A 23,540-nucleotide genomic window follows, 5' to 3' on the forward strand; every position below is an offset into this window, starting at 1 on the left:
TTGTTTGGCATGACTTATTCTTATAAATTCTCCAGAACTTTAGAGTTGCCTTTGAATACTAGAGCATTATCCCTGCCAACTTTAGTGCTGTTGAACAGCACACATGAAGCACCATGTTCAGTGAGGGTGCTATTACAATATCGTTAGGGGAAAAACAACCCTGTAAACTTCTGTAGTTTCCTCATTTTTAAGAGACTACAAATCATACATATCCCCTCAAAGCCATGTATCCTCACTACCTTTTAGGGTAAAAGGGGGTTCTTCTGTTCATTTAAAAAATGCTTTGGAAATATAGACCAATCTTGGCTCTCACACAGTTGTGATGTTATATAATCAAGGGAACAGCTTCCTCTCCCCCTCTGTCCCCACATGCCCTGAGTGGTATGCAAATCCAACACTGGATCTCAGCATTTCAAGGAAAATTTTCCACAACCCCACCTCTTTCCTATTCTTGAATTAAAAGTCACCATTTTCATTTCTGGAAAGGAATAGATTGCAGGGGGCCTGTAATCCTTTGCCAAAGCATAGTTGTAAACCCTTAGCATCTTCAGAGTAATGCTAAATTAAAGCTAAAATACAGAAGTAAACACTGAGTCTCTATCCATTTACTTTCTGACTGAACATCTAATAATTCTCATCATTGTTTACTTCCTTTCAGTACTTTGCAATTTATGTATGTACCTATCTTGAACTGAGTTCACTTCATAGATCTAATTTATGTTGGAGATCTACATTAAGATTATTTTGTTCTTGATTATGCTTGATTTTTTTCTTTGACTAAGGTTATGTGCATTGTTTCAGTGACACATCAGCACTAGTTTTTACCTTATTTTCAAGATCAGTATGTTGTGTGTATAGTAAATATAACTTCATTAAAAGCAAATCTGACTGAAAACTTTTTTGTTTAGCTCTTCTGGTCGTTCAAGAGATGACATAGTAATGGAAACGTCTATATTTCACTGTTATAGTTGAATGCAATAGCTCATTTTTCTTGCACGTTAAAGGTGAGGGTTTTTTTAAATCTCTCAGTGTTGGCTTAATTCTGCTCTCACTAATGTCAGTTGGAGTTTTACTACCCTAACAATTCTGAAAACATTGATTTGTGCTGAACTCCTGCACAAATGAGATTGGATGGTCCAGTGGTTAGGATGCTAACTCAGGACTCGGAGATCTAGTTTCAGTTCCTTGCTCTGTCACAGGCTTGCTCTGTGACCCTTGGCCAAGTCACTTAGCCCTGGTCTACACTCAGAATTTAGATCAACATGCTTCCATCAAGCTAGCTACCATGGCCTGGGGAGGTGGATTAGCTATAGTAACAGAAAAACACCTTCCGCCGCTGTAGGAAACATCTAATCCATGGTGCTACAGTGGCATAACTACAGTGCTATAGCTGCGTTGCTATAGTGCCCATAATGTAGATATGGCCTTAGCCTCGTTATGCCTTAGTTTCCCATCTGTAAAATGGGAATAATAGCACTTTCCTACCTTACACAGGTGATAGCTATTAAAGATATTTATCTAAATAAATAGAAAATCGCATGATGCTGGGTAACATATTAATGGGAAAATGACATTGTCCTATGAATCTGTGGATTACAATGATTTTCCCTTCTAGTCCCCAGTAGTGAGTGACTGTGGAGTGAGCAAGTTGTGTGTTGGCATAAGAGGGTGGGGGGGGGGAGAGACAGGAATCCTCATGGAGCGTTCTGAGCAGCATGGAGTGGAACTCAGTCTCTACTTTGCCCGTGGTAGCATGGCATGTCCAGTAGGGGCGATGCCAATGATTTACTGCCTCGGGCTATGCGGAGCAGAATGATCTTTGCGGATATCTTTGCAGAGCCGAATGATGGAGTAATAGGGAAGTTAAAAATTTGGAGTCAGATAATCCCTTTCTTGGGGAGGAGGTGGAAGCAGGCAGGCTTTGTGGGAGGAAATCTTCAATGGTCCTCTTGGGGGATTCTCCCCTCACTTTGTTCCATTTTGGGAGTGGTTGCCCACCCCGCCTCATCATCAGAAAGGTTGCAGAGACTGGCCCCACGCATTATTAATCCCAGGAAATTTGCAGGCATCCAAAACCCTCCATCTGGAGGCTCCATGCATCCTCACTGTCTAGTCCAGAGGTCACCAAACTGTGGGGCACGTCCCCCTAGGATGACATGGAGGAAAGTTCCTGGGGGTGTGGCGGGGCCCAGTCAAGCCTGCACAGAGGGTGGGAAGGGAGTGCCACCCAGCTCCACTCCTGGCCCCGGCTGCAGCTCTGGCCCCGCCCCCAGACTCGGCCCCTGTCCGGGGCTCTGCTCCTAATCCGACTGCCAACCTTGCTCCCAGACCCGGTCCAAGCCGCAGTCCCAGCCGTGGTTGCCTTACCTGGAGTTGCATCCCCACTCCAGGCCCCGGCTCGTGGGAAGGGGGCAAGCATGGACACAGGTAAGAGAGGGCGCGACCCTAAAAAGCTTGAGAACCACTGGTCTAGTCTCTGGTGACCACTCCCTGGCAGCACAGTTCCAGTTGACGTCCTCTGCTAGGGATTCACTCTTGGCTGTGGTGCCCCAGGTAGAGGAGAGAGAACAGCATGTCGCCTGAAAACTTATCTTTCCTGGGTTGATCTGAGGGGCTAGAATGGAAGCAGTGCTCTCCTGGCCTGCCCAGTGTCTGCCTCCTTTCTGCAGAGAGGTCTGTTGAAAGGGAAGGAAGGGAGTTGTAGAAGTGATTGAACAGCAGCACATGGCATCTAGGGTGAACAATTTGGGCCTCTTTGCTGATGTCACCCAGAGAATGATAGAATTTTGCAAGGAGGGTGAGGGTGCAGAGCATGACTTGGAATGTGGCAGCTCCCCCAACTCTAGTTCTCGCTACGGTTGCCAGGCATCTGGTTTGCTAAGAGTGTGTTATGTAGGTCTTAAACTTGGCAAAATCATGATTAGATGATAAGGTTAGTTTTCTTACTTGTACAACATACTATCATACTACAGATGGGTCTCTCTTTAAAAAAGAAAGCAGTTAGTTTTGTAGTGTATTCCCCCATTTGTGGCTCAGTGCTTGCTATTAAAATATACCAGGTAGTTCTGGTATGGTCCCAACATCTGCCCACAAACTAATCTTTATGTTCTTATGACTTCAAAATGAGATGTCACTCACAGGAGATTATACAGTTCTACATATATGGTAATCCTTCTTCTTTTTGGTGTGCATTGATCAGCATTAAAATAGTTAGCAAATTGTCATGATTAAGGTTTACAGTTAACATGGTGTTGAGGTGAATGAGGCAGTTAGCAATTCTTAGAGCTGTTGTTTCAGGTACACATCACAGGTTCGGTTTCCACTTGGTTCACATTTGAAAGTTTATCTTTGCAATCTTAATGGCTAAAGAACTTATTTTTAATGAAACCTTAGATTCTGGTAGCTGAAGGCACCAGTCATCCTAATACAGCAGTTGGGTTTCTTTGTAAGCAGATAATGTTGCAGTGGTGTTTCTAGTGTAAGGGATATTTGTGAGGTACCACTAAAGCCATGGATATTCACAAAGATAAAGCTTCAAATTGTAACTTCTGCATAGGTGCCACAATCATTCAGTCTTATTGTTCTATCTCAGTTAACTTCTCTCCTTTACGCCCCCATTCCAGAAAAAAAAAAAAAAACCACCGCACCACACTTTTCTGTCCAGAGAGGTATTCCTTGTGGCATGTGTTAATTTATAGCTCAAATAATTGATAGATTTTCCTTTTAGAGAGATATGCAAATTGTTTTGGATGGTAATAGTTTATGAAATACTTTACAAATTCTTTCCCATGATGTCTTTTTCTTAGGGTATGTACATTAAATCAACATATGATGGTCTCCATGTAATTACTGGAACAACAGAAAATGTAAGTATTGCTAATACTGTACATTCAGGCCTGGAAGCTTTTTTGACCTTACATTTGGTTAATGCCTTCCCTTCGCTACAGACTATATTTTGCTTGCAAAACTCTGCTAGTTGGCTGTGAGGGATCAATGGCAAGTTGGAGGGCAAAAATGAGATTGCTTTTGTTTATTAATCCAGGACAGTCAGCTTTACTTCATTCTTGCAAGGTATTTAAAATGCTTCCCTTGATCAAATTAGGAGACAACTGACTTGCTGGGGTTTTCTTGGACTGTGTGTAAAAGATAAATGTTTTTAATATGTACTGACTTATATGCTGGAGTTTGCTGTGGCACAAGAAAAAATAGTTTTTATGTCTATCCAACCTCATTTAATTTTGTAATGGAAGTAAAAGCATGGAAATAAGTGCATCCTTTGAAATTGATATTAAAAAATGTTGTTGTACATTTCTGCATAGACTTCTGAGTAACATTGTAGTAGGGAAGTGTAGTTGTAGCCATGTCAATTCCAGGATGGTAGAGAGACAAGGTGGGTGAGGTAATGTCTTTTATTGGACCAACTTCTGTTGATGAGAGAGACAAGCTTGGGAGCCACACAGATCTCTAAGCAGAGCTCTATGTGGCTCAAAAGCTGGTCTCTCTCTCCAACAGAAGTTGGCCCAATAAAAGACATTACCTCACCCACCTTGTCTCTCTATAGTAGGGATCACTTAGATGTGAGCTTACTCATTGAAGGACACCAAAGGGAACTCTAAGCAAAACACAACTGCATACTTTTCAGCTGCCTTATAGTTTACTTTCTCCTTCTCCTCCACCCCCTTTGTACAGAATTGGCTGCCCATGAGGGAGATTGCAAGCTGATGGGGTTTTTTTTAGGGCTTTAATCCATAACAATAGATACAGAGCAGGCCTCTAACACAAGACTGTGCAGCTTTCAGGATTGTTTAGTCAATTTCTCTTGAAAACTTCCTGATGACCTCATGCTCAAACAAACTTACAAAGAAATACTTGTTCTACTCTGCTACTATATCATTTCCTGACAAACATGAAGCGTCTAAAATACTGAATACTTTTACATCTGATTTTTGCACTGGGACTCTGGAAATATCTCATGCCAGATAGAATGCCAGATAGAATAGGAATGTGTGTGGGGAAGGATCAGGTCCTCCACAGGACCTGCAGCATGCAAGCTTTCCTTGGACCTTTGACCATTTCTTCTTTCTCTTGCTGCAGACAATGTTGTTGGGCTGTATTCTACAATATGTCTGTGGTAGGACCTCTGTGAACACCAGTCTTCCTGAAGGAGGAACAACATAAGCCATTAAGGAACTTGAAGACTCAGTCAGGGTTCTTACAAATCAAACCACAGCTCCCAACATCACAGGTGGAATTAAGTACAGTTCAGTGTTGGTGCAGGAGGGTTGTGATATTTCTGGGAGACATAAGCAAAAATGAGAGAAGAGTTTTGAAATTTGAGTTTCCCTTAAACTTAAAAAACTAAGATATACAACCGACAAAGTCTACAAATTACTGGGATGTTTTATTTCACAAAGGGGAAGATAATAAATTCCCTAAGAATCTTGAGATTTCATTCATTTCATTTCCTCCCTTATGCATCGATATAATTATATAGTAGCAGAGTCCTGTCAGGAGGAAGCAAACACAATGTTTTTTTTTAATTTGGTCTTGATCAGTTTCATGCACTGAAGCCCTGGAGGTGTTAAGAAAGCTTCAGCCTACTGGTTGGATATGGACATACTACTACTAATGGCTAATAAAGTTTTAATGGAGAGTAAGCTGTTAGCATCTTTCAAACATTTGGTTGTTAGGACCATGCATAATATGGAAAAGACAGGCGTCATACTGGTGTACAAGAGGAAGCATCTACAGATTCTGAAAGGATTGGTGCCTGTCATTTCTGGGAAGATGTTACCTACCTTTTTTCCATTGATAGTTTGCAATCTGGGATGCTAGTGGATTTCTAAATGGCAGTGGCAGTCAAAAAATCTCTTTGCTTCTACATATGACCAAACGTTTGTGATCTTTTTTTTTTCTGATATGGAGCATTTCATAGCTATTGTAACCTCCAGGCAGGATTTATGCAATACTCTTTCCATGAAGCTACCCTAGAAGACCACTGAGAAGCTGTTTCCTGTGCAAAATATAGCTACCTATATACTTAGTATTGCAAAGCATGCACTGCGTATTACGTTTGTTATCCTTAACTCTGCAATCGCCTGCTAGGTGCGATTCAAGGCTTTGATGTCCGTCTATACAGCCGTCTATGATTTGGATCTTGGCAACATTAGAAGCAACATTTCTCTCCCAATATACCATTTTAGCCATTAAAATTAGTTGGGCATTTGTGCTATAAATCTTTAGATTTTTGCTCAGAGAGAATGGAGTCAGATTCTCCATGGAGGGTCTCTTGGCTCTGTACTGTGTTTTCTCTGGTGCTCCTGCAGAGTTAGAATGTGTTAACCTCATGGTTCAAGGCTTATCTCTTTACTCAGACTTTAGCTTGAAAGTAATGATTATGTGGGATGCCCTGAGGCAGGGTGATGGGTCAGGCATGAGTGCATGGGGTGGGGAGGGAGTTTGTACATGGTGTAAAAAGACTGGTGAGTACATTTTTACAATTCATAATATAAATATGTAAGAAAAATGAGAGACTCGATTCATTAGTTGAAAGGAAACCTGAACTGATCATTGTTTGCAAAATTAAATGTTTAATTCTCTGATGAGTATCCTGGTAAGAGATTCAAAAGGAAATATTTTCAAACTGGAGTCATGTTGTGACATGTATCAGTCCACACATTAGTGCTTCAAGAGTCGGATCTTTGCTTTTTTATTCTAACAGTCACCATATGAAGTTCTTAGAAAGTAGTTATTTATAAAGTCCCCCTCTGATTTCATTAAACTAAACTGTAAAAGGAAATAGTCATCAGTGCAGGTGTCTGTATTGATTCCTACTTGAAAAACCAGCCAATCACAAAATCAACAACCCTCTAATGAGAGGAATGCAATTATCTCTAGTACTGAAAGAGCTCAGTGAGTGGCCAGGACTTCAATTTTACATGTTATATGCAAAATGGCACTTTCACCTGCACAACACTATATGGGATAGTCTATGATTCCATGGGTGGTCCTCTTCCCTAACACCACTTCTTGCAACGCACATATTTTTCTTGGACATCTCCCATCCAAATGCTGACTCAGCTTATTATGGTGAAATCTGCATGATCACAGCAGAAGGGGACAATGTGACTGCAAGAGGCAAACATTTTGACAGACAAAATGGTTCAGTTATGTTGTTATGATTAAACTGAATTCTGGACTTTGGGAATATTACATCTAGATCATTTCTTTTTTAGTAAAGCCATTGATAAAGTTAATGTGTCTGATTCTAGTTGCTCAAAACAAAAATGTAGCAACTTTTTGGAGTTCCTGGGGCATAGATCCTGACACTTTCATACTGTGGCTCTTTGATCCTTCTATTGATAGCAAGTGAACTTCTGTATCTGTGCGGAGCCCAGTTGAAGTTGGTGGGGCTCTATCTACATGCTATCAGCTGCAGTCTGGGTGGGAAAAGTCGAAGAAGTATTGCTTTATAGAAAGTTTAGTGTAATTGTTTTGCACCAAGAGTAATTAGTCTATTGAAAATGTTAAAGAGACAAGGTGGGTGAGGTAGTATCTTTTATCTGACCAACTTCTGTTGGTGAAAGAGATATGCTTTTGGGCTCCACGGAGCTCTTCTAAGACAACACTGCATATATTAAAGATAGAAATATGAGAAATAGAAATGGGTTTTTTAAATGAGGCTGTTATTTAGAGAAGCAAAACTACCTCTACTAATTCATCTTTGAAGGTATGGATTTTTACAGGATCCATGTTCTAGTTGCATCTCTCACAACTAATAATAGTTTAGAAATATAAATTTACAGTTAATCTGTCTTACCCTAGATACTGATTGTATCTGCATGCAAAAAAATATTGATTTTTCTGAAGTTCACTTAAAGTATTTGTTTTAATTAGATTAGAACATGAAAGACATAATGTTGCAAAGTATATTTATGAAGCTGTTGTCCATTAGAGCTCTGACACCCTGAGCATTAGCAGAAGGTGGACCTCTAAGATTTACAGATATTAGATGGCTTAAAACGATTGGTAACTTATTAGTATTAAAAAGGCATCCTTAGAAACTGGTTAACCTTTGATAACATAAACATTACTACCTTTTTAACATTTTACTGTCTTGCATACAGTTATACAGAATATTGTGTCAAACAACTGTGAATGGCTTAATTAAAAATCTTTTTTATTTATTTACTTCATTGGAGAATGTAATTATGAATCTAACCTGACTTACATAGCGTAGCAATCGTACTGCTGAAAGAGAGATGGTGACCAGTAAGAACTGTCTTCTTTATCACCTCTTTTATTTTAAATTCAGTCACCTGCAGATCGGTGCAAGAAAATCCATGCTGGAGATGAAGTGATTCAAGTTAACCACCAAACTGTGGTATGTATAAATATGTTCTGTGTCAATTGGAAATAGAGGTGCACTGGCATATCAGCATGTATATGAAGAAATGTGTAGAAATGTTTTATATTTTGCTAAATTAATAGTGGGTTTTACATGCAAGGTTTTTTTTATTCCTTGCCCTCTTCCCCCACCTTCCAAATGCACTTTGTAACAGAATCTCACAATTTCTGGGAGAGGAAAATATGTGGTGTTCGTGCTTATCCTTTATCATCTGAATAAGGAAGTATTACTTCACACAATGCACAGTCAACCTGTGGAACTCTTTGCTGGAAAATGTTGTAAAGGCCAAGACTATAAAGGGGTTCAAAAAAGAACTAGATAAATTCATGGAGTATGGGTCCATCAATGGCTATTAGCCAGGATGGGCAGGGATGGTGTCCCTAGCCTCTGATTGCCAGAAGCTGGGAATGGGCGACAGGATGGATCACTTGTTGATTACCTGTTCTGTTCATTCCCTCTGGGGCATCTGGCATCGTCACTGTCTGAAGACAGGATACTGGGCTAGATGGACCATTGGTTTGACCCAGTATGGCCATTCTTATGTTCTTGTGAATATTATGGGAGATGTTGAATTATCTTAGATAGCGGAGGTTCTGGATAACCTAGGGAATTTTCATTTTGACTAGGCATTATCAATGGACATAGCTTTGTTCTGGGCAATAGAAGTTTTGGATAGGAGAGATTCAGATAATTTGAATGGTACTATAGTTGCAGGCTAAAGATTGACATTACTTGCTAGGAACTGGAAAGCTTCTTTAATTTAAAACTTAATAGAATGCACCCAGCCTATGTTTGTGTGCCAGAAAAAAAGGTGCATATATAGTTACTATTCTGACTTAATCTAACCATTGTTGATACACATAATTTAAATTTTTCAAAATTGGAAAATTAGGAGTAAAAACACCATTAGGTATACTTAATAATTTCCTATTATTACTACCAAAATTGAAGTGCTTTATATTACTTTCTGCTGACCTTATTTAGGACTATTAAACTACTGCAATCTAAAGAAAAATCTCTTTTTCTTTATGATAAACATATTCTTGTGTCTTGTAACATAAAATAAATATTATTGTAATTTTAAAAGATACACTTTGTTTTCCCATGTATAGTTGGGAATATGTATAGGCTATCTGTCTTTCATTAAGAATAGTGAAAATAATACATTTTAATGAAAAAGTATTCTTGCAAACAATTTAACTGACCAAAAAAGTTTCTAAACTTTTGTTAGTACAGCAATAGTTTGTTAAAAATACGTTTCTTAATTCCTTGTCGGGTTCCATTTATGGCTTTGGGAACTGATGAAATTGTATAGTATGTCAGTTCCTCTGCACAGCTCATAATAGTATTTCATTATGCTATCCAGTTAAATTTGATATATAATATACTGTACATGTATGAAAGTTAACTGATGAGGTGCTACCTTTTGTGCTGGGAAATTTAAATTGATAAGCCTAACCAGAACAGGGCAAGGTGGAGTTTTTTCCTTGTTGTTTTTGATCTGTGGAATAACCGTTTCAATTTGTACTATTAAGTTCAACTATATAAAATGCTAAAGCAAGGTGCCATTATCCATACACATACATTGTGAGTCTCTTCTTTATTTTTCCCAACTACAGGAAGCCAAAGAACCCTTCAATCTTTAAAAGCTTTTCATATCAAAACTCTATTAAAATCAACCAAAAAGTATAAAAGTCCTAAGAAACACATCAACAAGCACTCAGTCTCTAGAATGGAATGAATGTTCTTCCTATTAATTTCAATGGAAGTTGTCACTAAATCGCTTAGTCAGCTCTAAAAATTTCAACCATCTGATTTTCGTGCCATATCTGCACTCCCTTTACTTTGTAATGAGGACAGATTTTTACTTGTAAATAATATGACAGAAATCTTGAGATGATCTTTTGTTATCTAAGAATCATAGTTCCACTTTAAATTCAATTTCTGAAAGTTCATTTCCCCCCCTGAGCAATAAACCAGACACCACAAATGTGACTTTTGAGGTGTATAATTCTTTTGCAATTTATGTAATAGGAAATTGTTGAAGTAAAAATAATTTACAATTTTATTTTGTATGCTATAACATACAGTATAGAGTACATATATTGTAATAGAATAGTACATGTATTCAAAATCTAGTTTCTGGAATATAAAACACAGATTTTTATTGCCTCCACAATATGTTCTGAGGCAGTTGTCATCTTTGGTATTGTAGCCAAATGGCTTTTACATATTTTCAGCATTCCAAAATAAGTACTGCTTCTCCCCTTATGACAAATGAGCACTTTTGCTGGATACTGAAATGCAGCTTCTACATTGTGTTACAAGGAAGACTGGGCCCTCCATTTGACTTGGATTTGTAGACCCACAAGATTTGATCCATATGTATGTATTTTGGAGCGTTGAAAAATTGTAAAGCCCATTTGGCTACAATGCTAAAAGTGACAATTGCTTCAAATGATATTGTGGAGGCAAAAAAAAAGTCTGAGTTTTATCTCCTACAAACTAGATTTTGATTAAATGCAAATTTTAAAAATATTTTTTTGTGGTCTTACTGCACCCAGGATCTTTTCTATTACATATTTTCTCTTTCTGTTTCTCAGAGAGAGAGAGAGAGAGAGGATCATGGGTGCAGTGATTATATAGATATGTTTTGTTTATATATTTGTGGTCTCACTGCACCCAAGATTTTTTCTTTATTTTGGTGATTAGAAACTTACAATATGATAAGCATCTATCATCCTGTCGGTGGTATTCAATACTCCTGTTCACTTCAAAATATATTCTATTTTGTGTCCCTGGCCATGATCAGACCCTGCTGTGCTAATTACTGAACAGGCTGATATGTGTCCTGAAGAACTTGCAATCTAACTGTGGCAAGCCGTTTTTCTCTGAAAACAGATAAATAGATCAATTATACTTTCAGCTTTTTCCTCATTTGGAAGCTCAGGTTTCTGAGGATCCTACACACTGGATTTTCCAGCCTTTCTGTTTTTTTAAGCATCTGTTTATTCTCACTTATTATATTATTAGACAATTGAGACTGGTGGTTCTATTTTTCAGCATGCTTCTGTAGATCATCTCTTACCTATCCATTTATCAATCCTGAGTCCTTTTCAAACCCCTCTTTAAGGTTTAAATAATTATTACCAAGTCATTGGAGATTTACAATAGAACTATAGACAAATATTATTAACCTATAATTGTAATTAATTTGGTACCTTGCATGCGGGAAACCTAAACATAATTTTACTTAAAAGATTCCTTTTAACTTTAGCATAAAGTGAAAAATTGAGCAAAATGTTGAATACGTTTTGCTTATGTTTTTAAAAATCAATACTACATTTTCAATGCTAATTTTCCTGCGTCAATATGAGAATGTATATATATTAGGGAAAAGAAGATGTTAATTTATAACTCTGCATAATGAACAAGATTTTCAGCTAACTCCTGACCCAATATCAGTATTTTAATCTTGAGAAAGCTTCTTCTTTGCAAATGTCTGTTGATTTTAAAGTAAACAGCATAACAAACTGGCAAAGCAAGATAAATGACTTATTCATGCTTATTTTCATGATACATGTTCCAATTAATGTGTTCTTATGCTGAATGTCAAACCATTCTTTATTGGCATCCTCTGTGCAAGTGCTGGTATTTAATGCATATGGTTATGGAAATTGGCACTGGAATCAAAAGGTCTCAAGTGAGAGTCATGATTCTTTATGCTATATTGCTATGAAACCTACATAATATAACACAATCCATTTTTTTCTGGCATAACCATTGGAATTTAAATATTCTTATTAACGTTAAAAATTAAGTTTAAATTAGTTTAGAAAATGTTAATTTGCAATTCGGAAAAGCTTCCTTGTTTATTGTAGTTTACTGAAATTAAATAGCTACAGCAGAGTTCCATCAATACAATATTTTGCCTTACTATTGAAGGCTGGGATCTCTGAAGTATTCTAAGGTTTAGATGCCCGTCTCTCTCACTGAAATTCAGTGGATTTTGGGCTCATCACTCCCTTAGGTTTCCTTGAAAATTCCAGTGTTAATTTCCATAAAATGCCTTTTTGCCTAAAATATTTCTTGTACAAAAGTTAAAAAAAACAAACATAGCAGAATGTGTATAATGTACCAGTGTTCAAACAACTTCATATTTATTATTCAAGCATGTTCCAAGACAACCCTTCTTACACCCTCTTGATCAGTCAAAAAGTCTTGGGAGAAAGGTTGTTGATATCTCTCAGGTGAACTATTATTGTTCACTGTTACCTCTAGAATTTTGGATATGTCTGTAGTAAAACTATATTGTAGGTTTGTAAGGGAGAAACCACAGGAGTATCTACTGAGAGTGGAGGATAGCTGAGTGGTTGATGATTGTTAATCAATCTCCTGTGAAGTGGAAGTATTTTCTATAATTTGGAAATGTCTTTCGCATATTATATGCAGTTCTGATAAAAGGTTGAATTGACGTGTAGCAGTAGATCTCTATATTTTATGTATTTTTATTAGCTAAAACTCATCAGAAAATATGTACTAGCATTTCTGACTGTGTCTACCAATGGATGTAAAAAACTAGGGCAAATTGAACTAATTAGTGGACATTAGAGAGGCAAGGTGGATGAGGTGATATCTTTTATTGGACCAACTTCTGTTGGTGAGAGAGACACTAACTTTCCAGCCATACACAGCTCTTCTTCAGGTCTGGGAAAGGAACTCCCAGCCTCACAGTAAAATGCAAGGTGGAACAGATTGTTTAGCCTAAGTACTTAACAGGTATTTTAAGTTTCAGAGTAGCAGCCTTGTTAGTCTGTATCTTCAAAAAGAAAAGGAGTACTTGTGGCACCTTAGAGACTAACAAATTTGTTAGTCTCTAAGGTGCCATAAGTACTCCTTTTCTTTTTTTAGGTATTTTAAGGGATCATTCAAGGTAGAATGCCCTGTTAACACCTCTGCAATCATAGGACAAAAAAAAGGAGGTTAGTGGGTAACAGATTGTGGTAATAAACCATAAATCCAGTGTGTCTGTTCAGTCCATGATTTTTGGTGTTGAGTAAAGTAATGGATTTAAGCATCCAGGTTTGTCTTTTGAAAGTATTGTGCAGATTTTCTTTGAGGATGAGGACTGAAAGGTCAGATATAGATTGAAGTTTTGTGAAAAGCATTCATCCACAGGTGATAGTGTTTTTGTCTTTCTTCGGTTTCCTGTGAGTTCATTTGAGAATGTAGAGATTGTCTGGTTTCACCTACATAATTGTTGTTGGGTCATTTAGTGCACTGGATGAGGTATTCCACGTTGTTGTGATAGGCATGTGCAGGGTCCATGAATCTTGAAAGATGTGTTGTGGGGGGATATTGTTCATTCTAGCAGTGAAGATATGTCTGCACTGTTGTTGTGGCAGAATCTGTTGCTGCTTTGAGTTGATTTGTCCTGCTCTGTGGGGATCTTTCTTCTGATGTTGAGCATGGACAAGTCAGGGGTTGTTTGAAGGCCAGAAGTGGGCGTTTAGGAAAGATTTATTTCAGGATGGGATCCCCACTGAGTATGCGTTGTTGTTGTTTAATGATACCCCATATGGGTTCCGGTGTGGAATGGTAGGTGACAACTAGGGATTTGCAGTCAGAAGGGATTTTATTTCTGTATTGAAGCAGGTTCTCTTGGGCTATTTGGGATGGCATCTTCCATGATGTGATCTACTTCTCTAGTGGAGTGTCCTTGTTTGAAGAAGGTAGTTGAAAGTGTATATCCTGGACTTTCTCCTCAGAGCATATTCTGTGGTATCAGAGTGCTTGGCTGTTGATAACAGATTTCTTGTTGTGTTTGGGGTGTTTACTGGGTCTAGGAAGGTAGGTGTGGTGATCTGCATATCAGTGTCTGTAGGGTTCCATTGTTGAAGCTGATTTGGTGTCCAGAAAGTTGATGCTGATGTGGACGTGTTCTCGAGAGAGTTTGATGGATGGATGGTGATTGCTGAAGTTGTGGTGGGAATCTATGAGGGAGTTTAAGTTGTCTGTCCAGAGAATGAAAATATCATTGATGTATCTGAGGTATATCACTGGTGGACAATCTTATGTGGTGGCTAATAATTCCTATGTACTTACTACACACAGTTACAGTTTAAACTTTAATTTGGAGCTAGGTGGTACATAGATAATAATAATATCTATCTCTCTCAGAGCATGTTGGCCTCTCTAATATGGGAAAATCCTTTTGGATCACATTGACCAAGTCAACAGTGGCTGTGGAAGTTGCTTCATGTCTTCACACAGAAAACTGACACATTCTTAATAATAAATCCCTCATGGCTTAGAAGGTTTAATCAAAGTGTAAACTATCCTATACTTTCATGCAACATAAAACATTTGATTATTTTTGGTTTTGGAGATAGGCATATAGTGAGTTTCTAATACCTGCCCAGCTATCCCCTCATAAAATTAAAGAGTGTTAGTATTGAGCTAAGTTCAGTGTACATTAAAGTTTCTCTTCCACTACTTTTTAAAGAGCTGTTCTGAGGAGTAATCCCAGTTTTCCTGTAATTTTAACATAGCCTGTGTGGAAAAGAGCCTTTCTCAGAAGCTAGCAGTACGATTTGGGCATTAGGAACAAAGCCACTCACTTATCTGAAATTAAGAGATTTTAATAATTTTTTTTCATTTTGTTGCAGATGGAACAAATATGTTGCATAACTGCTTTAAAAATTCTTGTTGGGGTGAAAATACAGTGCTTACAGTATGAGCAGAGAAGTGTCAAATTGTGTTAAGAAAATAATAATAATCACCTCACAGACATTTGTATTGTGGTACATGCTGTTACATGTAATGCACTTTCATTTTCCCAGACCTTCTCAATACTTAAGAAGTTAATTTTTTTGAAGTTGAGTGAAGTTTAAGTTGTCTGGACCTATACTATCAAAGATCCTACCCAGTAGAACCCAGCATCTGTTGTTGTTCCACACTGATGGATTATACTTGCATATTCTGTTCTAGTTCATCCATATCTCTGTGTTGTATGAGCTAAAAGGACAATATCAGTTGTTTAGTTTGAGTTTCCATTTATTTATTTGTTCTCCATTACTAGTTATAGAGTGGTCCTCTGATGTTTTTGTTTGTTCCTCCTATGGAAAACCTTAGTTTCTTTCACATTTTTTAAAAGCAGCTGTTGCAGTTCAACTAACAAAATCATCCAAAGCACAGGACTTTATCTACCCAGACATCTGTTGGGAAACTGACACAGCATAGCACAGATTATCCAACAAGTTCTTGGAAAGTATTGGAGACAATTTTTTATTTTAGAAGTTGGAGAAAGCTACTAGGGTGTAGAGGCTCTTCTAGATTTGATTTTGACAAATAAGGAGGAACTGGTTGAGAATTTGAAAGTGAAAGGTAGTGTGGGTGAAAGTGATCGTGAAATGCTAGAGTTCATGATTCTAAGGAATAGCAAGGGGGAAACAGCACAATAAAGAAGATGGATTTTAAGAAGGCAGGTTTTAGCAAACTCAGGGAGTTGGTAGATAAGATCCCATGGGAAGCAATTCTAAGGGGAAAAACAGTTCAAGAGAGTTGGCAGTTTTTCAAGGAGACATTATTAAGGGCACAAAAACAAACTATCCCACTGCATAGGAAAGATAGGAAGTATGGCAAGAGATCACCCTGGCTTAACCAGGGGATCTTCAGTTATCTCAAACCAAAAAAAGAGTCCTACAAAAATTGGAAACTAGGTCAGATTACAAAGGATGAATATAAAGAAATAGCGCAAGCATGAAGAGATAAAATTAGAAAGGCCAAGGCACAAAACGAGATTAAAGTAGCTAGAGACATAGAGGGTAACAAGAAAACATTCTACAAATGCAGTAGAAGCAAGAGAAAGACCAAGCACTGGGTAAGCCCATTAGTCAACGAGAAGCGGGAGGAAACAATAACAGAAAATGTGGAAATGGCAGAAGTGCTAAAGGACTTTTAGTTTAAAAGCAGATGGACATGTAACATGGTGAATGCCAGTGAAAATGAGAGAGGATTTGAGGCTACAATAGGCAAAGAACAAGTTAAAAATTACTTAAATAAGTTGCATGTCTTCAAGTCAACAGGGCCTGATGAAATACATCCTAGAATGCTCAAGAAGCTGACGGAGGAGATATCTGAGCTATTAGTGATTATCTTCGAAAAATCGTGGAAGAAGGGAGAGATTACAGAGGACTGGAAAAGGGCAAATATAGTGCCCATTTATAAAAAGGGGAATAAGGACAACCCAAGGAATTACAGACAAGTCAGGTTAACTTCAATAACCAGAAACATAATGGAGCAAATAATTAAGCAATCGATTAGCATACACGGAGACGATAATAAGGTGATAAGTAACAGTCAGCATGGATTTGTCAAGAACAAATCATGTCAAACCAACCTAACAGATTTCTTTGACAGAAGCAGTAGATGTAGTATATCTTGACATTAGTAAGGCTTTTGATACTATCTCGCATGACCTTCTCATAAACAAACTGGGGAAATACAGCCTAAATTGAGCTACTATAAGGTGGGTGCATAACAAGTTGGAAAACCATTCTCAGAGAGTAGTTATCAGTGCTTCACAGTCAACCTGGACAGGCATATCAAGTGAGGTCCTGCAGAGATTGGTCCTGGGTCCAGTTCTTCAATATCTTCATCAGTGATTTAGATAATGATATAGAGAGTACACTTATAAAAAGTTTGTGAACAATACCAAGCTAGCAGGGATTACAAGTGCTTTGGAGGATAGGATTAAAATTCAAAATGATCTGGATGAAATTCAATGAGGACAAATTCAAAGTACTCTACTTCGGAAGGAACACATTCAAAATGGGAAATGACTGCCTAGAAAGGAGTACTGCTGAAAGGGAACTGGGGATCATAGTGGATCACAAGCTAAATGAGAGTCAACAGTGTGTTTAAAAAAAAAAAAAAGGCAAACATAATTCTGGGATGTATTATCATGAGTGTTGTAAGCAAGACACAAGAAGTAATTCTTTCACTCTACTCCATGCTGATTAGGCCTCCACTGGACTATTGTGTCCAGTTCTGGGCGCCACCTTTCAGGAAGGATGTGGACAAATTGGAGAAAGTCCAGAGAAGAGCAACAAAAAGGATTAAAGATCTAGAAAACATGACCTATGTGGAAAGATTGAAAAAATTGGGTTTATTTACTCTGGAGAAGAGAAGCCTGAGATGGGACCTAACAGGCTTCAAGTACATAAAAGGTTGTGACAAGGAGGAGGGAGAACAAATGTTCTTCTTAACCTCTGAGGGTAGGATAAGAAGCAATGGGCTTAAATTGCAGCAAGGGAGGTTTAGGTTGGACATTAGGAAAAACTTCATAACTGTAAAGGTAGTTAAGCACTGGAATAAATGGCCTAGGGAGGCTGTGGAATCTCCATCACTGGAGGTTTTTAAGAGCAGGTTAGACAAACACCTGTCAGCAGTTCTTAACCAGGGGTTTGGGGCCATTGTTAGACTCGCTTGGGCCCAGGGTGGAAAGCTGCATGGGACTGAAGCCCAGGGCTCCTATCCCCACCACCCAGGGCTGAAGCCAAAGCCTGAGCAATTGTCCTCCTTGCTACCCCTTTACGCCAGTCCTGGGTTTTATGTGCAGAAAAACAGTTGTTGTGGCACAAGTGGGCCGTGGAGTTTTTGTAGCATGTTGGGGGGGCCTCAGAAAGAAAAAGGTTGAGAATCCCTGGTCTAGATAATACTTAATCCTCCTTTAGTGCAGGGGACTGGATAGAAGACCTCTCTAGGTCTAGGTTTCAAACCAGTTTTTCTCCTCAATGAAAGTGCTTTAGCTCAAAGCCTTATAAATCTGGCCTTGAGGGAAATAATTCAAAAAAGAAATTTGGTCCCAGGCGGGTTAGTGGAGTATTGGGAGTCCGCCTGAGAGTTCTAAACATCGAGTCTGTAGCACCTTGGACTACAGCATCCATCACGCTTTGATAATGCAGGTGCAATTAAAAATCAATTTGGCTAGAAATAGAAATGTAAAGAAGCATCTTATCTTACATTTAAATATAAAGTTTCTAGTCCTTTTCCATATAAAGAACACACAAAATAATGCAACAAAAATCATGAAGGTTCAAAAGGAACAAAGAATGGGGATCTACTTCTTCTGTTGATCATATGCACATGCTTTTATGAAAGATGAGTCAGGAGCATATCCCAAAGAAATCATCTTTCTAACCCTTCTGAAAATCCTCTGGTCAGTCCTGTGAATCATGGTTTGATATTGGTGGACAGGAATCAATTGTTTTTAGGGGTGGTAGGATGTTGCAGCCAAATGCTTTTTCAGGCCTCTTCAAAAATGCTAAATGTCAAGCCCATGTTAGTTAATGGAAATGGTCTTGTAATTTACTTCAGAACTCTGTCCTGAGTCCCCTGTCATAGACCACCGCCCGCCAGGATACTGTCGATCCAGGTTTAAACTTCAGCTTAGGTGATTGGATTCTGCCCTCCTAATTCCTCCTGAAGTTTCAGTAGGATATCTCATTCTTAGTTTCCTAAATGGTTACATAATATGGGTATAAGGTATTAAATAGTGGTGCCCCCCTCACACACACCCTCTAAAGTATTTTGAAATTAAATTATCTCTGCATACAGTTTGTATTTCAATTTAAGTTTGTACAAGGAATTTCAAATCTGTCAGGAACATTATATAAAAGACATTATATAAGACATTCTATAAAAATGATGTTTTTATTTTATATATATATATATACAGAGAGAGAGAGAGAGAGATGATAGATATATAAAACCCACACACACAATAGTGTTGTGCTTAAATCATGTGCACCAGAGATGTGTATGTTACAAATCTCACTCATTTGTTTCCACATGTGAACAAACACCCTTTCATGTAACTAACAAGGAAGAGGCCTTGTTACTTAACAAATGCACCTGTATTAAGCTGCCCTTTGCTGGAAATACCCTTCAGGAAAAAAATTTATTGAGTATAGTCATAATATACCATGTTCAACTATATATATATATATACATATTTATATATATATATATATATATATATATATATGTAACCCTTCTGCCCGTCAGAGTTGGCAGCAACAAGGGCCGGGTTCAATATCTAGGGGTTCCATTCCAATAACACAATGCAAACCGGCTCGAGCCCCCACCCAGCGACCTGGGACAAATATATACCACCCCCGCTGGGCGCCTCCAAGAGGCAATACTTCCCCTCTCGCAAGCACATAGTCTGAGTGTAGCAAAAGTCTTTTAATAACAGAGAGAAACAATGTGGCATTATGTTGGGGAAACACCACCAACTGGATTCATAACACAACCCATGAGCAAAAACAACCCCACCCCAGGCAAATTGGGGCATGCCCTTTTCCCTTTGGTTCTTGAGTCCAGCAACCCCAAAAGTCCAATGCCCCAAAAGTCTCTGTCCCTGGTCAGGGCAGCCCCAGAGTTCGAAAGTTTATCGGCGGAGCTTTACCTCCCAACCTGGGTGGAAATGGGACGGGGGTAAGAGGCACCTTACGTGATCTGAAGCTGACCGCCCCATAGCTCCATAGCGGCGCTCCGCTCCGCCAGCCGCCCCACAAAACTCCTTTGCGCAGCTGCACTCCGCTCCACCAGCCGCCCCACGAACTCCTTCGCTCAGCTGCGCTCCGCTCCACCAGCCGCCCCACGAACTCCTTCGCTCAGCTGCGCTCCGCTCCGCCAGCCGCCCCACGAACTCCTTCACTCAGCTCCACGGCCCACAAGCAGCTCCTGCCATCCACACACTGCTCCGCGTCGAACTGCTTCACCAGCCGTCCCGCAAACTGCTCCACAATATATCTTCAGGCTCCCCCACTACTTAACACAACACTCAGTGATTTCAGCTCTTAGGTGAATTCAGCTTATAGTAGGGGAGCCCCAGTGCTGGTGCACTGTCAGCCCAAAGTGAGCTCAGCAGCCTATAACTAGACTTCTAATGAAATCAAAATTAGCTCTGATATTCCACAGTGGAGAGAGGAGGAAGTACAATCAGCATGTAAGGCCCTCACCAAGGGGCCCATGCCACCAAGTATTAATACTTGTCCCCAGCCTCTCTCCATTCACACAGTTTTGGAACCCATGACCCTTGCCTAGCGAGTGCTACTTAGATGATGGTGAATCCCTCCATCGTAACAAAAGGCCACGTACAGTTCCAAGCACAGTTCCCATAATCAGGGTAATAACAATTTATTCTTCCTGCCCCAATAACAGAGACACTGGGGATCCCACAGCGGCCAAAGTGACCATTTGGGCAGCTATGGTCTCATTCTAGGCGTGGTGGGTGTGCCTATGCAAATGAGATCTGCCCCTGAAGTTCTTTTCCACAACTTGCTACACCTCACCACCAGATGTCAGGGTGGAGCTCATCCTGACACTGCTTACATCCTCCCCCCAGCCAAGACTTTGTCGTCCCGACAAATCACACTCCCTTTATACCAACTCATTGGTTTCCTCCAAAGGGCCTCAGGAAGCCCACTTTAGCTTCCACAAGCCTGTGTGCTAAATGTATTGGCTCCTCACTAGTCACCCCAGGTGCATCATAAGTTAACCGTTTCACTGGTCTTATCACCCTGTCTCGTCTATTGAGAATCTCTGTTGCCGAAGTAAGGGGAACATCCTCTTGAGTGACGGATGGAGAGGCTTCCCTGGAGGGTCCCTCGGCTACTGGCGTAGGCCCCTGCACTCCTAGTTCTAACGCTGGAGGGTCCAAGGTGCCCAGGACATCCTCTACCTGTCTGTCCCCATTGTCCAATAACCTGTGTGTGTCATCACAGGGGGGTCTCATCAGCAGCACCGGGGTATCAGAAAGGGGCCTAAATAGTTCCGCCATTGGGTTTAGGGCGGAAGAGGGAAAACTCTCGTTTGGTTCAGCTGATCGAGACTGAAATCTTGTCTCCATCCCAGGATACACCAGGGTTGTGTCTTCCTCCTCAGACTCACTCTCAGATGTGCAGAATAGGGGTAAGTTAGCTGCAGGGGGCCCACTGTCTGTGTTGGATGGCGGCTTTGGTCTAGCACCTCTGTTCTGCCCGGCGGCCCTGCCGTGGCCCATCTCACAAGGGGTGCTTACCAATTCCCCCACAGGGAGCAAAAGGTTTCTATGCACCGTCTTTATTTGCCCTGGACCGTCTTCAGGTTTGATCTTGTAGACCGGCAGATCTCCCAGCTTTTCCATCACCAGGTAAGGTATTGCCTTCCATCTGTCAGCTATCTTGTGTTTGCCAGCAATACCCAAATTTCGCAGCAAGACTCTGTCCCCCGGCTGGAGCTCCTGCGAACGCACTCTAGCATCATATCGATGTTTGTTGCGGTCTGCGTTCTTCCGAGCCGCAGCGGTAGCTAAGCGATAAGCATCCCGCAGCTTTTCTCTTAGTCGGGATACATATTGCTGATGAGTTTCATAGCTATCTCCATCCTCTGATACACCAAAGCACAAGTCTATGGGTAATCTTGGTTCTCGCCCAAACATCAAGAGATATGGGGTGACTCCCGTAGCATCGTTCTTTGTGGCATTGTAGGCATGCACCAGAAATGCGACATGCTGGCTCCAGGTTGCCTTCTGCTCTGGTCGCAAAGTTCCCAACATATCTAATAGGGTTCGATTGAACCTCTCTGGCTGAGGATCACCTTGGGGGTGATAAGGCGTTGTCCTAGACTTTTTAATTCCTGCTATCTTCAGCACCTCCTTCAGAAGGTGACTCTCAAAATCCCGCCCCTGATCAGAGTGTATCCGAGCCGGGAATCCATAGACTGAGAAATATTTGTCCCACAATACTCGAGCAACGGTGGTGGCCCTCTGATCACGTGTGGGATATGCTTGTGCATACCGTGTAAAATGGTCAGTCACTACTAGAATGTTTCCAACATTCCTCTTGTCTACCTCTACAGACAAGAAATCAATGCATACCAACTCCAAAGGTTTGTTGCTGGTGATGTTCTTGAGATATGCAGCCCTCGTGGGCAGAGTTTTCCTTTGAACACATCGAGCGCAAGTCTCACATTTCCTGCGAACATCTTCAGCCATTCGGGGCCAATAGAACCTACTACGAATAAGTTCCAGGGTCCTCTCCATCCCTAAATGCCCAAAGTCATCATGCAGGGCCCTCATGGCCAGGGCTCTGTACTTTTTTGGCAGTACTAGTTGTGCTCGTTGTTTTTGTAAAGGGTCAGTGGTCATTCGGTGTAGCACTCCCTGAATCAGTTTTAGTTTGGTCCATTCTCTCAATAGTAGTTTACCCTCCGGGTTAGGTGGGACAACCGCAGTTGGGCTTCGCCCCTCCCTTTTGGCAAGTAGTGTATCACGAATGTCAATATCTTGCCGCTGGGCTTCTTGCCAGTCAGCCGCATTGAGCATGGGCAAAGGAGATTGGTCTAATGCAATATAGTTCACCGAAGCAGAAGGCATGCATTCAGGGGGCAGGCCCAAAGCTTCTGCAACACATCCCTGAAAGTCTTCACGGGCCTCTGGCTCTCGGCGACTCACACTGCAAATAGCTCTCACTCCATCTGTGGGTATCACAGCAACTTCTGGAGCCTGCGGACGCCTGGACAATGCATCTGCATCTACATTGCTTCTCCCTGATCGGTACTGAATGCTGAACTCATAGCTAGCCAAGGCGGCCACCCATCTCTGCCCTGTAGCATCCAGCTTAGCACTTGTTAACACATAAGTCAGTGGATTGTTGTCTGTCCACACCTGGAACTGAGCACCATACAAGTAGTCTCGAAATTTCTCAGTGATGGCCCATTTCAAGGCCAAAAACTCCAGCTTGTGGGTGGGATAGCGAGTTTCACTATCAGACAATCCTCGGCTGGCAAAGGCTACAGGTTTACATTTGCCTTCCACTTCCTGGTACAGGACTGCTCCCAGACCCTCCAAACTGGCATCAGTATGCAGGATAAATGGTTTGCTTGGGTCAGCAAAAACTAGGACTGGAGCATGAGTTAGGCAAGTAATGATTTCTCGAAAAGCCCTTTCACATCTCTCATCCCGGACGAGCCCCCAAAAATGTAACCCTTCTGCCCGTCAGAGTTGGCAGCAACAAGGGCCGGGTTCAATATCTAGGGGTTCCATTCCAATAACACAATGCAAACCGGCTCGAGCCCCCACCCA

The 23,540-nt window shown here is 40.4% G+C and overlaps 1 protein-coding gene across 3 annotated transcripts in view; it reads left to right on the plus strand.

The window, feature by feature from the left end:
* CNKSR2 (connector enhancer of kinase suppressor of Ras 2) overlaps positions 1-23,540 on the plus strand; it is a 377,815-nt gene that overhangs the window by 179,321 nt on the left and 174,954 nt on the right. For all 3 annotated transcript variants that reach the window (XM_084643098.1, XM_084643099.1, XM_084643100.1), the window contains 2 exons: positions 3,807-3,866; positions 8,315-8,383. In XM_084643098.1, coding sequence (XP_084499224.1) covers positions 3,807-3,866; positions 8,315-8,383 — 129 coding nt within the window. The remainder of the gene's footprint in view (positions 1-3,806; positions 3,867-8,314; positions 8,384-23,540) is intronic.

The sequence above is a fragment of the Lepidochelys olivacea genome, assembly GCF_965140295.1.
Source record: "Lepidochelys olivacea isolate rLepOli2 genome assembly, chromosome: 1".
Taxonomy (NCBI): Eukaryota; Metazoa; Chordata; order Testudines; family Cheloniidae; genus Lepidochelys; species Lepidochelys olivacea.